Raw genomic sequence first — 18,553 nt, 5'->3', positions numbered from 1 at the left:
CAGCCAGGTCACGATCTCGCGGTCCGTGAGTTCGAGCCCCGCGTCGGGCTCTGGGCTGATGGCTCGGAGCCTGGAGCCTGTTTCCGATTCTGTGTCTCCCTCTCTCTCTGCCCCACCCCCGTTCATGCTCTGTCTCTCTCTGTCCCAAAAATAAATAAACGTTGAAAAAAAAATTAAAAAAAAAAATCTGATGGAAGGGGGGAGGAGATTTGAAATTGTATATTCAAATTTCATTGTTCAGATTCTGTTTTACATCCCTAAAATTTATAAGCCAACTCTGAAGTCAGTAATTTGGGAATATTGGGAATTTTAAAATACTGTTTCATTATAAACATACAGGATCACATAGTATTTATTATGAAAATATGCTTAAGAAGGAACAGCTTTCTGTTCAGTTCTTCATTTTGCAACATGGTTTTAAATTATTTAAATTATTTGGGATTAGAGCAGTGAGTCCAGGATAGTGGTCACCATTCTTATTTCTTACTCTGCTGATTTTTAAAAGTAGTTCCTACTATATCTGTTGGGTTTGGTAATCCCTCTTTTTTTTTTCTAAGTCTGGTTAACATTGTTTATCATGCTTTTTAGCTTAATATATTATGTATGTTTTTCTACAACAATGTTTTAATGACTGTATATTTTATATTTATATACTGTAGCTTAAGCAATTGTCAATATTATGCGTTTATTTATATCTAGTTTCTTGTTATTCTTAACATTGTTTTAAGATCTTTATACACATATATGATTATTTACTGAGAACAGCTTCCTAGAAAGTTGAATTGCTGAGCCAGGGGATACTTAAATTTTTAAGGCAGATTGCCTTGCAGAATGCTGTACCAATTTATATTCCCACTAACAATGTATGTAATTGCCTGATTCATAACCTTTGGGCAATATTGAAAATTGCCTTTTTAAAAGGTAATTGCTAGTTTAGTAAGTGAAAATAAGTGTTTTGTGCTTATTTTAATCTGCATTTATCTGATGGTGAGTTGAACAGTTTTGCTTGTCCCTTCCTTTTTGCATTTCCTTTGTCAGAATTTTTTCTGGTAATGTTTCTTTTTATTGAAAAAATATGCAGTCCATATATTCCATGTCTTTCTACTTGCTGGAAAGGTAAATTATTATTTCTGATTAGCTTTTCAATTTGTAGTTTACTACTTAAAGATGTGGTAAGATAGGTCTCCAAAGTTAAATGCTTTCTCAACATCAGCCTGTAGGGGTCTCTCTAAACCAAATATTTGGAAATTAAACTGATTTTAATAAATTTAAATTTGTCTCTGATACAGGGACAGTCTCGGCGAGTTCAAGTGGAAGTGAAGTCTGTGCAGGAATCTGGGACTTTACCACTGATGGAAGAATGTATATTGTCTGTTGGCATTGGATGTGTAAAAGTTAGAACACTCAGATCCCCCAAGACTCTTGAGACCTTTCATGTAAGTTTCTGTCTCTGTGCCAGTTATATTCTTGGTGAAAGACCCAATGAGATAAGGGAGTGTTTTGGAACTTGCCAGAAAACTGCCTTCCATGAACACTTCTTTCAGTTTTTAATCTGATGTCTTTTTTTGTTTGTTTGTTACTGTATTACTTTTGCATGAAATCAGTGCACCTGAACCAGACTGTGGTTTTGCCCTGGTACATGGCAAACTGAGGGTTAAGACATCTCAGCCTCCAGAAATTCCTCAGTTGCCTACTAGTGATTAACTTCCCCCATCACCCACCCTTCTACAGAAACCCCCTACTGGCTTGTAAAGACTCTTTGCCAGCAGGTGTTTGATTTCTCCGGGGGAGTGGGACTATAAACCCAGCAGGGAGAGTATTGTACTGGTTCCTGAAAAGGTCAAATGAGCATTCTTCACTTTCCTATGAGAAGCTTAAGGTTTTACTCCCAACTTCCTGAAAACTATAAAGCAAAGAGTGAGGGTGAACATAGGTGGGAGATGAAACAGTATTTTCATTAAATTAGAAAATATAAAGTCTGGCAAAAGATTCTGGCTGTTGAGCATAGCCTGATTCTTGAAAAAATAATTGTTTTAGTTATGTGTAATATATTTTTTCTTTTAGGAGGAAGAGGAGGACATGGACAGCTACCAGGTAAGGAAACACCTGTTAGCTTCATCAAATGAGCTTGATTAAAGTACTGAAGTACACATTCCTGAGTCTTGCTATACTGTTATTTAATAATTACACAATTAATTTTGATTCAAATATTGCTTTTCTCAAATTAAAACAGAGTTTTGTAGTCTTATGTATAAGAAATCATTTGTGACTTTCATCATTTTCCAAACTTAGAGCTCCCCATCCAAGTTTCCTACAGATCCATTTCTCCAGATCCTTTTCCTTGCACTCCCTCTCTCCTTGAGTGGAGTCACCCCTCCTTTTCCCTGTAAGAACTATCTCATACTGAGCTTCAGTCAAGCCACACTGCTTAGGTATTTTCCATCTTTTAAACCAGGTCTGCCTTCCCCACTTACAAGAGTCACACAGGTTTGGTTTTGCCCCCTCCACCCTTCCTAATCTCCTGCAAGATTTTGTTTATGTCTGTCCAGTTCTATCATGTTAGTCTTGCTAGTCATTGTTTAGGACTGTCAGAGCTCTTTGGATCCTGATTATGTCATCCAGTGTAGTCACTCTCCTGGTTTTGCATCATTCTAATTTGATAAAAATGTCTGCCTTCCTATAAGTGACTGATAAAAATATTGTATCAGATAGGGTTAAATACAGAGTCCTATGGCACAACAATAGAGACTTCTTTTAAGCTGACATTATTCCATTAATCACTGTTCTTTGGATGTGATATTTCAGTCATTTATGATTTCATTCAAGTAGATTCATTGCACATTTCTCCATCTTGTCCACAAGAATGTCATGAGCTATTTGGTTAAGTGCCTTAGTGAAATCCAGATACACACTGTATCTTCAGCATTCCACTGATCTACCCAGTCTTGTTAACTTTATTACAAAAGGAAATGAGGCAAGATTGTTATACAGTCAGGTGTTGAATGGTAGAGTTCTTAGTCTGTTGATAACGCCCTCTCCCCCTCCAAACTGCCACCTACACACAAGAAACAAGGGAGAGAAACATTATATGTTGTTTGTAGAGACTAGTGAAACAAGTTGAAGGCTGAAACAAGTTAAGAGATTTGAGGAATTCTTATGATGGTTCCCAGGGATATAAATTTTAAGATTGTTGAGTAATATTTGTGATTTTTTTTTTAATTTACTTACTTTTTTTAGTAGGATCTATATTCAGTTTGGGGCTTGAACTTACAGCCCCGAGATCAAGAGTCACATGAGCCAGCCAGGCGCCCCAGTATTTGTGATTTTTATCCAGCAAAGGGACATTGTAGATCTTAGTTGTAAGGCTTGCCCCTTGAACCAATAGAAATAAAACTGGTTCTAGGTATCAGAGAATGTCTTTTCAGAAGCTGTCTTGTTCTAGAACAACAATTCTTTGATTTCTGGAACTTTCTGTTCCAAATAATGATTAGTGTCAACTAGTAGTGGGGACAAAGATATTGATGTGTGATACTTTACAGTTTTGAAGACTTAGAGTAAGGTAGATGGAGCATTGGTTTCAAGTATTTTGTCTTGCCGTTATATTTGCCATAATTTCCCTCGTTTTCTTCCAGGATCGGGATTTAGAGAGACTGCGTAGAAAATGGCTAAATGCATTAACAAAACGTCAGGAGTACTTAGATCAACAACTGCAAAAGCTTGTCAGTAAACATGGTAGGAAAAGCAAATTGAATATTTACCCCCCCAGTCTGTGCATAATTAATCTCTATTTGCAGCCACATAAATTAGAAGTAGATGAACACATCAATAATGGGGATGGCAAGAGCATAGGAATGTTTCTTATTTATGTCCTGTCCTTTCAGAATAACATTTATTTAACTGTAATAATATCTTTCTATAGGTTTCCCCTTACCCGCAACAAAGAGAGAAAATATAGTATGTAAACATTGTCCTTCAAAAATAAATTAAGGAGGGTGCTAACATTTTTGATTTCTTATCCAAAAGTACTTGAATCCTTCAACTCTGGAAGAAATTATTCATGTGCTGGTGGTCCATGTTGGCTTTCCAAAGATGGCCTTTCTGTAAGAGTACAGCCATGCGTTTACAGTTCACTTTTTATCATGATTGTTTTTTTAATCACTAATTAGGGAAGTAATAAGTTTTTGGTGAACCCTCATCAACCAGTGACTGAAATGCAGGCAAATCCTGTGGATACGCTGGACAGAAGTGTAAATGTCAAGTGAGAAATCTGTGTGAGAAATCTGTATTTCATCCTAATTCCTGACGTTCTAGATAAAACAGAGGATGATGCCGACCGTGAAGCTCAACTTCTAGAGATGAGACTGACCTTGACCGAGGAGCGGAATGCAGTAATGGTCCCCTCTGCTGGCAGTGGCATTCCAGGGGCCCCAGCAGAATGGTATGAATGCTGTCACATGTGTTCTGATGTTCCAGATGTTCCCTGAGCTGCCTGCTTTCTGTATGAATTTTGCCTGTGTTTCAATTAATGGAAGACTCATCCTAGCACAGGGGAAAGAATTAGAGGAAGTGTTAAATTATTTTCATGAATTGGAATAACTATGGCCTAAAACCGTGTTTTATTAAATAATATTGTTATTGGCCCAAGTAATTAAGATTTCTGAGAATCTAAATCAATATTTAATACCAGTGCACTTAGCATTAAAAAAAAGTTAATATGTTAATTACTTGGGTCATTCCCTTAAAAGACCATTCGGTCATAATAAAATTGCATCTCCAGGAGTTTTGGGTTTTGGGGCTGGCTTAAACTGTACTGTCAGCAAATGTTCTGTGCCACTTTATCGAAATTAAAAATAGTAAATTAAGCCATATGAGGCCCTTCGGTATGTAATTTTATAAAAAAGTAACTTTAAACAAGTGAGCTGTATTATAAACAGGTAGAGGTATCTTAGAAGACTGAATTCTAGTATCAGAGCATATGATAATTATACATGAGAGCACCAGTGAAAAGCAACAGCAGTTACAGGTCAGTTTAGGGGCATCTCTGATGTGAAATTATAACAAAAACACAATACCCACAGTTATTATTGGCTTCATCTGTACTGTTCTCAGTGTGGATTAATGCTGTGACTCAAGGTACATGCTGCTCAGAAAGTCTGCTTTATTTGAGATGCTCTTTGTTCATTATGTTTTAGGACCCCAGTTCCTGGGATGGAAACACACATTCCTGTTATATTCCTTGACTTAAATGGTAAGTTAGGAGGTGCTTTCTGAAGGCTTACCTCTGACAAATTAGTGTCCAAGTAACACCTGGATTCTAACAAAGTTTGCAGTTAGGCAGTTCTTTGAGCCTAAGGTGAGGGTCTATATTATGTATGCTGAGGGACACTGATACTTGACAAAGAATGACTTTTCTGTAAGAATAGTATTTTTTGTAGCAGTGATAGGTATGTTTCATCATGGTGCGTTCTCACATTTCAATCTATAATCTATACAGTTGTCCGTATGCTTTGTTCTCATCATCAGGTTAGGGTGTAGTGGTAGTATTTTCCTGCACTTAAAATAATTTTTTCTTTAATTCCTAGGAAAAGACTTCTCTCTGGAAAGAGATCCTCATGTAGCATGCTTCTTTTATCTGGTGTTTTCTTAGAACTGTCTAATAAATTTCTTACTTTTTCTGTGAGTTCTTATGCCCTTCATTCCTGCATTGCTTAGTTATGAGAACCTGTCAATTTTTCCTTTCTTTTTTTCTCCTTCATGTAAAATGTTTTGGATGTGGCTACATTTTACCTATACTCTGCCCAGGGAAGGAAAATAAAAATGAAAAGGTAGATTAAAGAGCTAAAAATAAGTTAAAAGTCAGCAGTTACATTCCTAAATATCTGCAGGAAAACCATGTGTTAATTAAAATTAACTATCCTAAATAGACAAGCTTAGATGTCCTCAGTGTGTTTCTTCCACCTAGCTGAAAGTGAGTTATAATATCTGAGGTATTTAGCATTTTGTACTACTTAACTTATTTAGATATATGGAAAATTATTATATGCACACAGAGTTAGTAAATAATATTTAGCCATTTCTACTGTCTGTCTACCTGATGGGGTTTCAGTGTTTTGCCACAGCACTCTATCCTGTCTTGTTCTCTTGAGCCTTGCATGCTGAGGGTTACTCCAGCCTATTCTTATGTTAGGTTCCTAGATAGGTGAGGTGCTCTTGTGTGTGCTTGTGTGTGCATGTGGAGGAGGGTAAGAGTGGAAAAGAATAAGCTTATAGAAAACCTGTTTGTATGGATATTCCAAGACATGGTCAAGAGCTTGTTCAGCCTTTTGCCCATTCTTGATCCACACAAGCCCACATACTAGAAAAGATACTTTTGGTGCCTGCTCACAAGCTTAAAATGGATAGGGTGTTGGAAGGTCCAGGCTTAGAACTAAATAACTAAAGGGTCAGGGGGCAACCCTCCAAGTTTCCGGCTCATGTAGCCAATTGATTCTTTTGTTGAACTCAACTGTCAGATAATTGGAATCATTCTCGCTTCTCATTTTTCAATGCACTAAAAAATAGGGAATTTCGGTTATAATCCTATCATTAACATTTATGGGCTGACCTTGAATAACCTCTTGGGTATCTTGGCTTCATTTTCCTTCCATGTAAAATAAAGCATAAAGGTAAGAGATTGGATAAGATAATTTCTTGAGAGTCTATCCATCTCTAAGAACTGTTTAATGGTCCTCTTCCATGTCATGTAAGATTTTAGAGCCAAAAGCAAATGAAATTTGAGGCAGTAGAATTTTAATACCAAGCACATTGAAATTTAGCTGGTAAGGGTTATCCCTTAAAATGATCTCTGTATTTAATGGAACTTCTTTGCTTTTAGCTGATGATTTCAGCTCCCAGGATAATCTTGATGACCCAGAAGCTGGTGGATGGGATGCTACCCTCACTGGAGAAGAAGAGGATGAGTTCTTTGAACTGCAGATTGTAAAACAGCATGATGGAGAGGTAAACAAAGCATAACTAGGGAAAATCAGATGAAAAGTAGTTTCTTTAACCTTTCCTTGAGTCTTTTTAAACAATCAGCAATGTAATCACTTTAATGCTTACATTTGTCAAGATGCATAAATGAAAACCTTTCATTACGACTTCCAGAAAGATTGGAACCGCTTCCAGAAGGAGTAGATGGTCAAATTACATCCATTTGCCATTTATTTCCCCTCCTGGTAAAGGATCTCTCTCCGTTAGTATTCATAGTTTAGGTCAGCTTTGGTCCATCATAAACCGACATGATGTTTGGGATTTGCTTTGAAATTCTTTACTAAAGACTTTTTTTTTTTTAAAGTTTATTTATTTTGAGAGAGAGAGAGAGAGAAAGCATGAAAAGGGAGGGGCAGAGAGAGAGGGAGAGAGACAATCTCAAGCTCTGTGCTGTCAGTGCAGAGCCTGATGCAGGGCTCGAACCCACCAACTGTGAGATCATAACCTCACCAATTGTGAGATCATAACCTGAGCCAAGATCAAGAGTCAGTCGCTTAACCGACTGAGCCACCCAGGTGGCCCTGTGGTAAAGGCTTTTTAAAGAGGAGAAAAAAGATGAAGTCAGTGTGGCAAAATCTAGCTAATGTTTGAATCCAGGTGATGGGTATATAGTGGGAGCTTATTTTCTAATTTTGAGTATATCGGAAAAACAATAAAATAGTTTAAACAAGGAAAGCTGATGTGATGCTTAGGGCACATTATCACTTAGTGGTATTCCTAAGATGCAAAACTTTAATAGCAGGGAAAAAGACAACAAACCCAACTGTGATACATTCTGTACAATTCTGTACATTCTGTACATTCTTTAATAAGTCAGTGTCATGAGCAACAAAGAAAGGGTGGGGAACCATTCCAGATTGACATGGACTAAAGGGACATGACCTCTAAATGCAGTTAGTGATCCTGGATTGGAACAGCTGAAAGATTTGAATGTAGACTATGTATTATATAATAGTATTTTATTGATGTTAAATTTCCTGAATATAATTGTCCTATGGTTAAGTCAGAGGATGTACCTGCTGTTAGAAGATACTTGTTAATGTATGTAGGCATGTAGAGTTACAAGTCTGTAACTTCCTCTAAAGTAGTGCAGCAAAAAAATAATACTGCGTGTATATGTGTTGCGAGAAAGAGAAAGGAAAAGTGGCAAAATATTAACAGCTGATGATTGTAGATGGAAGATACACAGGAGTTCATTGTCCTGAGCAGCTGATGATTCTAGATGGAAGATATACAGGAGTTCATTGTCCTGAATTTGCACTTTATGTTTGAGCATTTTTCAAAATAAAAACATTTTAAAAGCCAGCCAGCCAGGAACATCATGCTCTGTTCTTCCCAGACTAGGGTGATGGAGACCATATCTTCCTATCCCATAGCTTTTCAGGGAGGTTCTAGTACATCTGCACTCATGACCAGCCTGTAGGACTGTAGCCAAGTCAAGATGTTTCCTCGTGAGGTTGTTTTTTTTTGTTGTTGTTTGTTTTGTTTTGTTTTGTTTTTCCAGGAGGAGAGGGAAAAGTATGTTCTTTCTGTCTCTGCAGGTGAGAGCAGAAGCCTCTTGGGATTCTGCAGTGCACAGCTGTCCTCAGCTCAGTAAAGGCACCCCTGCGGATGAGCGAGTGTATCTGATTGTGCGGGTGACAGTCCAGCTCAGCCATCCAGCTGACATGCAGTTAGTGTTACGGAAACGAATTTGTGTCAATGTTCATGGCCGGCAGGTGAGTCATTAATCCTCGTTGAAGAAATGACTTTAATCACAGGTCTGACGTTGAGGGCAGGGCCAGGGAATGATTGTTCTGGCCTCTCATCTAAGCAGACTCTATGAAGCATTTTCTCTTCAGCGTGCCTGTTACTGTCTTGTAACTGTGCCTGCTTCGTTCTGGCACATTCCATCCCGACTTCTGCAAGACAACATTAAGTTGTTACAATCAGTCTTTCTTATTACGTAGTCACAAATTAATGCCATTCTTTTCGCTGCCACAGAGCCCAGTCAAAGTGAAATTCACTGTTTTGTTTTTTGACTTTTCGTTTGGGTCACGCAAGATGTGAAGGTTCTCTGTAGGTTTGCTGTTGTTTGGACATCTTACCCTCCGCTTTGCATCACTTTCTTCCCTTTCAGTCATCTCTGCTAATTCACTGATTCACGTATTTAGAGAGTGTACTCTGTCAAGCTTTAGGTAACAGGATAAGTTAGAAGTAGTCTGCATCTTGAAATAGCTAGTGTCCATTGGTGTATGTAGACATATATGAACAGGTGATCTGTCTCTGTTGGGTTAGTGCTGTAATGCCGGTGCTCCCTGAGTGCTGGAAGGCTGCAGGCCAAGGGATGGAGAATTCACACCAAGGGAGTCAGAGCAGGTGTCAGAGAGGGGGGTAGCATGCGAGCCACTCCTTTACAGACAGGGGAGTTTGGCAGGCAGAGGAGGAATTGACTCTTCTGTGGAGAGGAGATAACACATGTGCAGGGGTAGTGAGGAGGGACAGGGCATGGAGGGCTCAGACCACGAGAAGCAGAGTGTTGACAGGTGTGCCGGGGGTGTGGGGGGGGGCCAGGTCCGTGGCCGGCCACGCAGTTGCAGCTGGATCAGGAAGGACCTTGTGCCATGTGACTGGGGTTAGTAGAAAACTTCTAGGTAAGGGTATAAACTGTTTCTTTCATTGGCTTTGCAAATATAGGACTTGGGAGGCTCATTCTGGAGATTCTTTTAACTGTCTGTGCTCATTTTTTTTTTTTTTTTTGAGGCCTTCTCAGTACACTGACTAAAACCAGGACATATGAAAAGAAATCTTTTCATTTAAAAGAGCACAGTCATGGTTGACAGAGTCCTAGATGTAATCTCCACCCCTAAAAATTAATCTTTAGTTCTAAATGTCACACTGATATCAATCTTTGAAATGAAGACTGGCGGTAATGCTGTTAAAATTGCAGCTCTTTAGCTTGGCAATCCAGCATCAATAAAATCCAGGTCATCGGGTTAGCTAGACGTATATGGTGTGGCTCCCGTTCACTCTTCTCAATCTCTCTTTTCTCGGAAGTCTTTAAGGGATTGAAAAAGACGTGTTGCTCTTGAACGTTTTGAAGAGCGATTTGCCATGCCTGAGCTAGACATTCTGGTTGCCAGGCACTGAGACTGCCCTGGGACAACCACCAGCCCCACAGAATCCTTAACAGAAAGGGTGCATCATGGCATCACTGAACTCCTTCTGGTGTGTGTGTGTGTGTGTGTGTGTGTGTGTGTGTGTGTGTGTGTGTGTTTCTCTAGTTTGTTTTTATTTTTTATTTTTTATTATAGCGACAAGAAGTTGCCACATTTTTTCCCTGGTTGAAATGACTTGACATTATCAAATTGATGCTGAATGATGTAATAGTGTTTTAGGGCATGCCAGTTTCCCTCCTGATTTCAGATACTTCATTCCCAAAATTTGCTTCTTTATACAAGAACAGGGACTTCCTTATGACGCTAATGTGTGCAAATCAGCTTCAGTAGTTCCATACAGAAGGAAAGCAAAAAGTAGGTAACAACAGCACCCACACCTTCCCTCCCCACCCGTTAAAAAGAAAACAAACCTACAGCTGAGTTCTGACCAGTGTAATTGGCAGTGGCTCAGCATTGCAAGGCTGAAGTGGGTAGAATGAAGGGCTGAAATCAGTGGTCTGTTTACATTCTAAAACTACAGTTTTTATTTTATTTTTTAATTTTTATTTTTTAATTTTTATTCTTATTTTTTTCTTCATGCTTATTTATTTATTTTGTGAGAGACGGAGAGAGAGAGCAAACAGGGGAGAGGCAGAGAGAGAGAGAGAGGGAGAGAGAGAATCCGAAGCAGGCTCCATGGTGTCAGCACAGAGCCTGCTTTAGGGATCGAACCCACAGACTGGGAGATCATGACCTGAGCCGAAATCAAGAGAGGCTTAACTGAGCCACCCAGGTGCCCCATAAAAGTTAGTCTTTTAAAAAGTTAACTATAGATCACTGAAGAGGAGAGAAATTATTATAAGGAGGTTTGTGAAAATATGTACTTCTAGGACCAAACAGCTGGATTTTTCTATTTTTTTCGGAGGTTCTCACATATTTTCTGCTTCCCTTTTGAATGAGGGAAAAAGTTGGACATCAGTTTAATATTCTCTCTTCTTCTTATCTTGATTCACCAATTGTATTCTGCCCTCATCCCTGCTCTCTTCAACCTCTACAGGATGTTCAGTCTTAGCAGCATCTTCAAATGAGTCATCTATGCATTAATTCAACAGTTCAATTCTTAACTGTGCAAAGAGCACAGTCAGCATAAACAATGACCATGCACTCTTAAATCATTCTTCATAACGATCCTGCTTTGGTCAAGAATTTAATGCCTGAACTTGTCAATATTCATGCTGCAAGATGTCCATTGTACTGGAAAAAAAAAAAAAAAGTATAAGAGTACCAGTCCTTGCTTACATCTCAGAAGGTCACTTTATTGTGTTGAAGTCAACAGTCTTTTTTTTTCTGTAGCCTTTAAGCAGAGCTAAACCAGATGCCCAGTGTCTGTTTCCAGAGTTTTGGGTTTATACTCTTCATATAATGGGTCTAGCACCTGTCACGCGGCAAGAATCTAATAAATTGGTTTTGTGCACTAAAATGAAGTTGAGGAGTCTCTATTTAGTGATTTGGATTTCAGCTTGCTTATGTTGGAAATATACTCTGTTTCTTTTTGTTAGAATGAATGCAGTATCCCTTATGCTTTGTTAATGAACACTCAGTTTTTGAGGTAGGAAACCATATCTTTCTGTTTTGTTTTTCTCTAGGGTTTTGCTCAGAGTCTCCTAAAAAAGATGTCACATCGAAGTTCTATTCCTGGCTGTGGAGTGACTTTTGAGATCGTCTCCAATATTCCAGAGGTGAAGGATTGTACAAAATTTGAGTTTACTAAAAATAAACATGTAAAAAGAGCTACGTCCCTGAAAAGTCACCTACTCAAGAAATACATAGTCCATGAAAATGTGTGTTTAGGCAAATGCTGTAGGTTTGTAGAGGAATTTTCTAATCTTAACATGATTCATAGTAAAATGTACTTGTGGCTTCAAAGGTTCTGGTTTTAGTATTTTGTTGAAGAAGAACTTTCTTTTGAAAAGCAAATCAATACTCCTAGAAGACAGCACTCCTTTTCATTTCTAGTAGACATAAGGTAACAATATTGTAACCCTCAAAGGGAAGCAACATAGCTCAAAATAGAGATTCAAGCTTTGGAGATTCATTTTGGAATCACACAGAAATCTTACTTTCATCACCTCTCAGTGAGGTGCACTTAGTGAGTTACTTTGAGCCTCAATTTTTTCATTTATCAAATTGGGTTAGTGATACCTCTGTACAGGGTTGTTTTTTAAGGATGTTGTACACACACACACAGCAGTAAATTGTAATTACCATTATTATAGATCCTATTATTATTTTCCTTTCCTTATTTCCCTTTCTGAACTGAGAGAGCCATAGGAATCAAACAAATGTAGTTTCAAATACCCCCGGACAGAAGCTTGCTGGACGATGTAGTTTTCATTTGCTTCCTAATATTTAATCCCAGATTTATTCACCTGGTCTTCGACACAGCTGGCAATGGAGGCCTTCCTTACAGGGGTCGGAAGACATGAGGGTTCTTAGAAAAGGACTCTGCAAAAGGGAAATCAGAGCGGTCCCGTCTGTCATGCTCACCATCCAGAATCGAGGAGTGAGGAGGTGCAGATTATACTTTCCTAGGGAGTGAAGAATGGGAGAGTGCGCTGGGAGTGGACACTCCCTACTAACCACACGGTCCACATCAGCACCCTACGCTTCATTTTTGAGTGCTGGAAGTTGTTGATTCTGTTGAGTGAACAATAGGTGGACAAAATGTATTCTAAGCAGTGAGTTTTTGGAAGGGTGAAAAGATTATATAGTGCTTAGGCTCTGCTTTAGATTTCTTATACTGCAGGAAGTCTTGTACTGGATCTCCAAAGTGTTAGACTTACATAGTAAGTATTAGCTGTTTAACTGTTTAATTTCGAGCCTGCTGCACATTTTAAAAATAAGTCTGTTTTCAGAGTTAGACTAGCTGCAAAATCTTGGGTCTGTAGTCGATTATTCTTTGTATACTTATATGCTCAGCAAGAGATGCAGTGTTTATTCTCTGTGTCTGAATGTTTTATGTCTTTCTGGTTGTTTCATACTTTAACTCTATACATGGTTTGAATGCAGTTGAGAAACAATGACTGCTGTAGTGAACTCTCTTCCATTTTTCCATTTCTCTCATTTTCCTTCCCCTCTTGTCTCATCCCCTCCCAACTGTAGGTTCCTTATCCTCTTTAAAGGTGCTTTTATTCCCTGAGTGATACAGTTTTCAAAGGGAGGAAATGCAGGGGGATCCATTGAGAGAGAAGCATATGACCTCATGTGGTTGGGCTGCTTGTTAATAATTATCTAAACATCTAAGTTGGCAAGTGTTATTTTCACATTATCAAATCCTGATGATAAAGAAAAAGGAACAGCAAGACTTAAAACTTAACAGGAAAAGGACTACACTTAGTTTATTTTTTATTTAGAAACAAAAAGATTCCTCAAGGAGCTAGGTTTCATCATGAAAAATCCTTGAAAAGTTCTCTGTGTTCCCTGTTATAGCAGCTATGAGAGCTTGGTAGCAAAAGAACTGATGGTAGGCCAGAGAATAGGAAATGGTTTCAACTGTCTACCCCAGGACCCAGTAATTCCACCTCTAGGTGCTTACTCAAGAGAAGTGACCATGTGTGTCATAGAGATGTGTATAGGAATGCTCATAGCAGCTGAATCCAGAGGAACCCAAAACTGGAAACAATCCAAACATCCATTAGCGGATGAATGGATAAGCAAATTGTGGTATATCCATAGTGTGGACTATCACTTAGCTACACAAAGAAATGAACTTCTTCAATGAATCCAGAATCATTATGCTGAATGTAAGAAGCCAGACACAAGAAAGGATGATTCCATTTATGTGAAATTCTAAAACCGGTGAAACTAATCTGTGGTGAAAGAAATTACCTTGCCTTGGGGGGAAGGGTAGGCCGTAAGTGAACTTTCTGAAGTAATGGAAATGTTTTGTATCTTGATAGGGACATGGGTAACATGAGTGTATCTGTTTCTATAAAACTCAAGTTTCCCTTTTCTTATAAAATCAGGATAATGCCTGTTACCTTCAGACACCAAGAAGTATTGTGTGTTGAGAGGTAAAAGGACTACTTTGTCAGGAGTATCAGGGGACCTAAGTTCTAATCTTGACTCTCTTGCCAATTACGTGGCCTTCATCTTTCCTCATCCATGAAATGAGGATGATTGCTTCTTTTCAGAGTTATTAAAAGGCTCAAATGAATCCTATAGTGGTAGGAGACAGAAGTTTTGTGAAGTTAAGCCACCTTCCAGATTCTTCCACATTTTATCTGTTCTTAAAGCTTATTTAAATTTTAAAAAATATTTTTGACGTTAGAATGTGTTTAATAGTTGATATCTTAAAATTAATTGGCAGAATTTTTTCTTTTCTCCTTAGTGGTATATAAAATAATGTTTTTCTTTTCCTTAAAGTTGATGGCATCTAAAGATGCAGTGGCATATGGATATATATTTTGTGGGTTTTGACATTATTCTGAAAAATTCGCAAGTAAATAAAGTATCAGATTTTCTCTGAATAGAGTAATTTGTTAGGAGCCAAGCTTGCTTGACATGATTAAATACATTAACAACGTCCCTCCCTGACTTGTGAACATCTTGTTTATCTGCACGGGCCGCCCATGTCAGAGGAGCAGGGATGGGCTCTTGGCAAGAGCACAGCAAGTGAGAATTTCCCAGGATACTTTTCTTCTTGGTGGGTGCAATGCTGCCTTTGGCCTGTCTCACTCCAGAGTTGAGGACTGAGACCAGTTTTAAAAGCTGCTACTTCTTGGACGTGTAGTCCGTGGTCTGCTGCTTAGGGAACGGGTGGAAAGCCAACCTTCCTTTGCATTCTTCTTCTTCATACCTGTGTCTGCCTCCTACTGGAGTTATTTGGACCTGACCCCTGTCCTGCTGTCACCCCAGCTTCTTGTTCCTCTCTCTTGCCCCTCATGATGTATTTTTGAAGTATTGTGGTGGTGGTATATTTCCAGCTATTTCCACCAAATCCTTTGTAACCAGTAACATTTCTGTTTGCAACAGAAACATAGCAGAGGACAATTTTATTGAGAATGTGCTGTGTTTCAGTGGCACTGTGTTAACCTTTCAAGTTAACCTAGCCACCAATTCATACCGTAATTTCTGTGGGGAAATGCGTTTTGAGTTCTGAAAGCTGGCAGTAAAGTGGAGTTTTGGAATATGTCCCATTTAGTTCAGTACTCTGTGTGTGTGTGTACTTGTATAGATGAAGAAGCTTTTATGTTTTCTTCTACCAAGTACTTAATTTTAATACACAACTTTCTGTTCTCCAGGATGCCCAGGGAGTAGAGGAACGAGAAACATTAGCAAGAATGGCAGCTAATGTTGAAAACACTGCTTCTGCTGACTCAGAGGCTTATATTGAAAAATACCTCAGAAGTGTGCTGGCTGTGGAGAACCTTCTCACTTTGGATCGTCTTCGCCAGGTTAGCCAACAGAGCTGGTAGCAGTGGTGCTGACCCAGCCTGATTCTCTTTGCCTCTCTACAATTCACAGGATTGTTACATCCAAATCTTTGAAGCATCTGTTTAAGTGGGGCATATTAATTTAGATTCAACTTATCAGTTAAGTCTTGGAACATACAAAAGCTATACTGGGAAGTTACTTTTCCCAGTACACTAAATGGTGTCTAGTTGCCTTGAGTTAATGGGAGAAAATATTTAACTCTCTCTGGCTGAAGAATTATTTTAAAAACTCTTTGGTAATGGACAAGAATGTTGTGGAAGAAATACGTAGGTATGAGGCAGAATGGACCCTTCTTTGCTTAGCTGGATATGCCAGCCACAGCCTTAGAGTGGTTCTCTAGAAGGGATAATAGAGATGCCAGCAGTAAACCTAATCCTTAGTGGAACCTTAAACCTCATTTTACATAGCAATATCGAGACTTTTATTATTTCTAACCAAAGATCCTAATGAAAAATAAAAGTGAATGATCTAATTTTCATGATCTTTCTCCTGGAACTAACTTCTGGCCAGCTTCAAGGGGGCCATCAAGAGATAAAAGAGTGATCTAAGTAACCAACAGCTATATAATTAACTTTGAATATTCCACAGTGATTGGAATTGGGTCATTCCATCATGTGAAGTAACAGCCATTATTTAAAGAACGAAGAACGTGTGTGTAGAGATAGTAGCTCAAAGACTGCTTTACATGCCATTGCTTTGGAGGTCTGTCTCAGATACGTGTTTTTCCTGTGTACATTTTCTGACAGGAAGTTACAGTGAAGGAACAGTTGACAGGAAAGGGGAAACTGAGTAGGAGGAGTATTAGCTCTCCAAATGTGAACAGAGTGAGTACATGGACTCCCCATTTGGTGCTCTGCCTGGGCTCTCCTTCCCTTTTCTTCTTTGCTTGGGTAACTCTTCTCCATCCTTGTAACTTTCATCTCGGGTATCATTTCCTTCTCTGAACTGATGTAGCGACTGTGCTACTGTGCTAGCCAGTGTGGTAAGGAAAGTATCCATTAAAGTATGTTTCTAATGTCTCTCCTTTATTTTTGTATGAGCAGTGCCTAGCACAGTGACTGGGTGTTCAGTGAGTGTGTGTTGAACTAAAGCAAAACTAGCCAAGTGCCTTGCGTAAGTCATTTGAATTTTCTGGGCCTAACTTCATTACTTTTAAATTGAGGAGAAGTCTGGACTCGGTTTACAAACTCAGTTGCTGAAAGGCCATCCAGGGTAGTATAAATGAGTAAAATAAGTTAGGTTTGTTTCATAACAGTGTCTTAAGTTTATTGTTGTTTTTTGAAGCATAGATATAATTTATGTGCATATTAAGCATACAAATAATTCTTCACAAAGAAATATGATTGTGGCCCTGTGATTTATCTTTCCTTTCCTTACTTCTGACAAAGATGTGGGTATGAAAAATACTACCTTTGTCTGAATTTTGCACTAAGGAAAACCATAGTATAAACATTGTAAAGAGCAGCTGACTCTTAACCTTAGTGTTTGAGAGACCATAGTGACAGGTAGGGAGAGTATCAGATGGGAGGGCACATGGGGCCTCCGAGTGACCGAATGACATCACTAATGATCTCAGACTGAAAGATTGGGAACATTCTCAGACAGTAAGAAATATCATTTTATTTCAACTTAAAAGCTTCTCATTTCTTTAGAAAATGACACATCAAAATGCAGAGATACTTGCAGAGGTTTGGCATTTAGAATCCTATGGTTTAAAATTAAATAGCTTGTGTCTATACATCTGCTACGAATACCCAGAGAAGGAAGTCGTAAGATCAGGACATGGTAAGATAACCAGTAACCTGGTATCCTTTCAATAGAAGGGGGAAACACAGATGAAGTACCCTTACTCAGGCCCAGCCAGTTGTTGCCTCAGTGTAAATGGGGTATCTGATCTTACACAAGCCTTCTGCCTTAAAGTTCCATTCAGTTAAAAAGAAAAAAAAAATTGTGCCTAATAACATCCCAAAGTTTACGCTAGCCTGGTTTACAGCTTTGGTCTCCACAACGTCTCTGCTATCAGACTTTAACGTCCTGTTGATTTGGTTTTCAAATTCTTGTATTTCCAGGACTGTAGATTTATATACTTTCTCACATAAAGGACTAACACCCTCTGTATTTCTTCTTCAGTTGTCTGGCAGCCGACAAGACCTTATTCCATTCTACAGTCTAGGCAGCAACAAGGTAAGTGTTTATAACTTCTTTTCTGTCAGTCTTAGAACAGTTAGTTGCCCATTCAGCTTCCCCTGCTCAAATACCACACGCTAGTTTTGCGTGTCAGAATTTCTCCTTCTCTTCTATACTGTGTGAAATTTATTTGAAAGTGTTTAGAGTTCATTTCTTTTTATTTGCCAGTTAAATTAAGGTTTACTATGCCTTACTACTCTACTCTTTAAGGGTTAAACCCCAATATTATTACTTAGGTTCATGTTTCTACTTAAAATAATCTTCCTGTTTTTGTCAATAAAAGAACTTCGAATCAGATTTTTAATAGTAAAATGTCGATGGAATGATTACACATCTGTGAAGAATAAGAAGATTTTATCTGAGAGTTAATTTGCTAGAAGAAAGAAAAATAAGGGAATAGAACTTTTGTTAGCTGGAATTTATTCATTGTTAATGTAGTGTTCCCCAATTTAAGAGACTTTTAAGCATAGGTAATTCTTTATCATTTACTTAAAGGGATCACACTTGGAATTGTTATAACTGGATGTCCTATATCACAGTATTTTTTGTGTCTAATGTTTTTTGAGGGACCTGGTTAGATATTGTGACATTCAACCAACTGTGGGCAACAAGCCCTGTATTGGTATCTTAACCCTTGAGGAGGTTAAAAGTGACTTATAAAAAGTGTCTTATAAAATAGCCTGATGCCAGGCATTTGTTTG

General features: G+C 38.5%; 1 protein-coding gene and 1 long non-coding RNA gene across 2 annotated transcripts in view; one reads left to right on the top strand and one right to left on the bottom strand.

The window, feature by feature from the left end:
- The window catches only part of KIF13B (kinesin family member 13B), a 202,983-nt gene that overhangs the window by 135,790 nt on the left and 48,640 nt on the right, over positions 1 to 18,553 (top strand). Inside the window, exons 25-35 of the mRNA XM_023252641.2 lie at positions 1,290 to 1,436; positions 2,065 to 2,094; positions 3,633 to 3,732; positions 4,312 to 4,438; positions 5,193 to 5,248; positions 6,875 to 6,999; positions 8,574 to 8,750; positions 11,816 to 11,908; positions 15,473 to 15,625; positions 16,412 to 16,489; positions 17,796 to 17,849. Of these exons, the coding sequence (XP_023108409.2) occupies positions 1,290 to 1,436; positions 2,065 to 2,094; positions 3,633 to 3,732; positions 4,312 to 4,438; positions 5,193 to 5,248; positions 6,875 to 6,999; positions 8,574 to 8,750; positions 11,816 to 11,908; positions 15,473 to 15,625; positions 16,412 to 16,489; positions 17,796 to 17,849 (1,140 nt within the window). The remainder of the gene's footprint in view (positions 1 to 1,289; positions 1,437 to 2,064; positions 2,095 to 3,632; positions 3,733 to 4,311; positions 4,439 to 5,192; positions 5,249 to 6,874; positions 7,000 to 8,573; positions 8,751 to 11,815; positions 11,909 to 15,472; positions 15,626 to 16,411; positions 16,490 to 17,795; positions 17,850 to 18,553) is intronic.
- Positions 2,166 to 7,401, bottom strand: LOC123384863. Its single transcript, XR_006596549.1, has 2 exons — positions 7,102 to 7,401; positions 2,166 to 4,539 (listed from the first exon to the last, which is right to left on the bottom strand). It is a non-coding gene; the product is annotated as an uncharacterized LOC123384863 (long non-coding RNA).

The sequence above is a fragment of the Felis catus genome, chromosome B1, assembly GCF_018350175.1.
Source record: "Felis catus isolate Fca126 chromosome B1, F.catus_Fca126_mat1.0, whole genome shotgun sequence".
In the NCBI taxonomy this organism is placed as follows: Eukaryota; Metazoa; Chordata; class Mammalia; order Carnivora; family Felidae; genus Felis; species Felis catus.
Note: the sequence above shows the minus strand (reverse complement) of the source record. Positions and strands in the feature narration are given on the sequence as shown.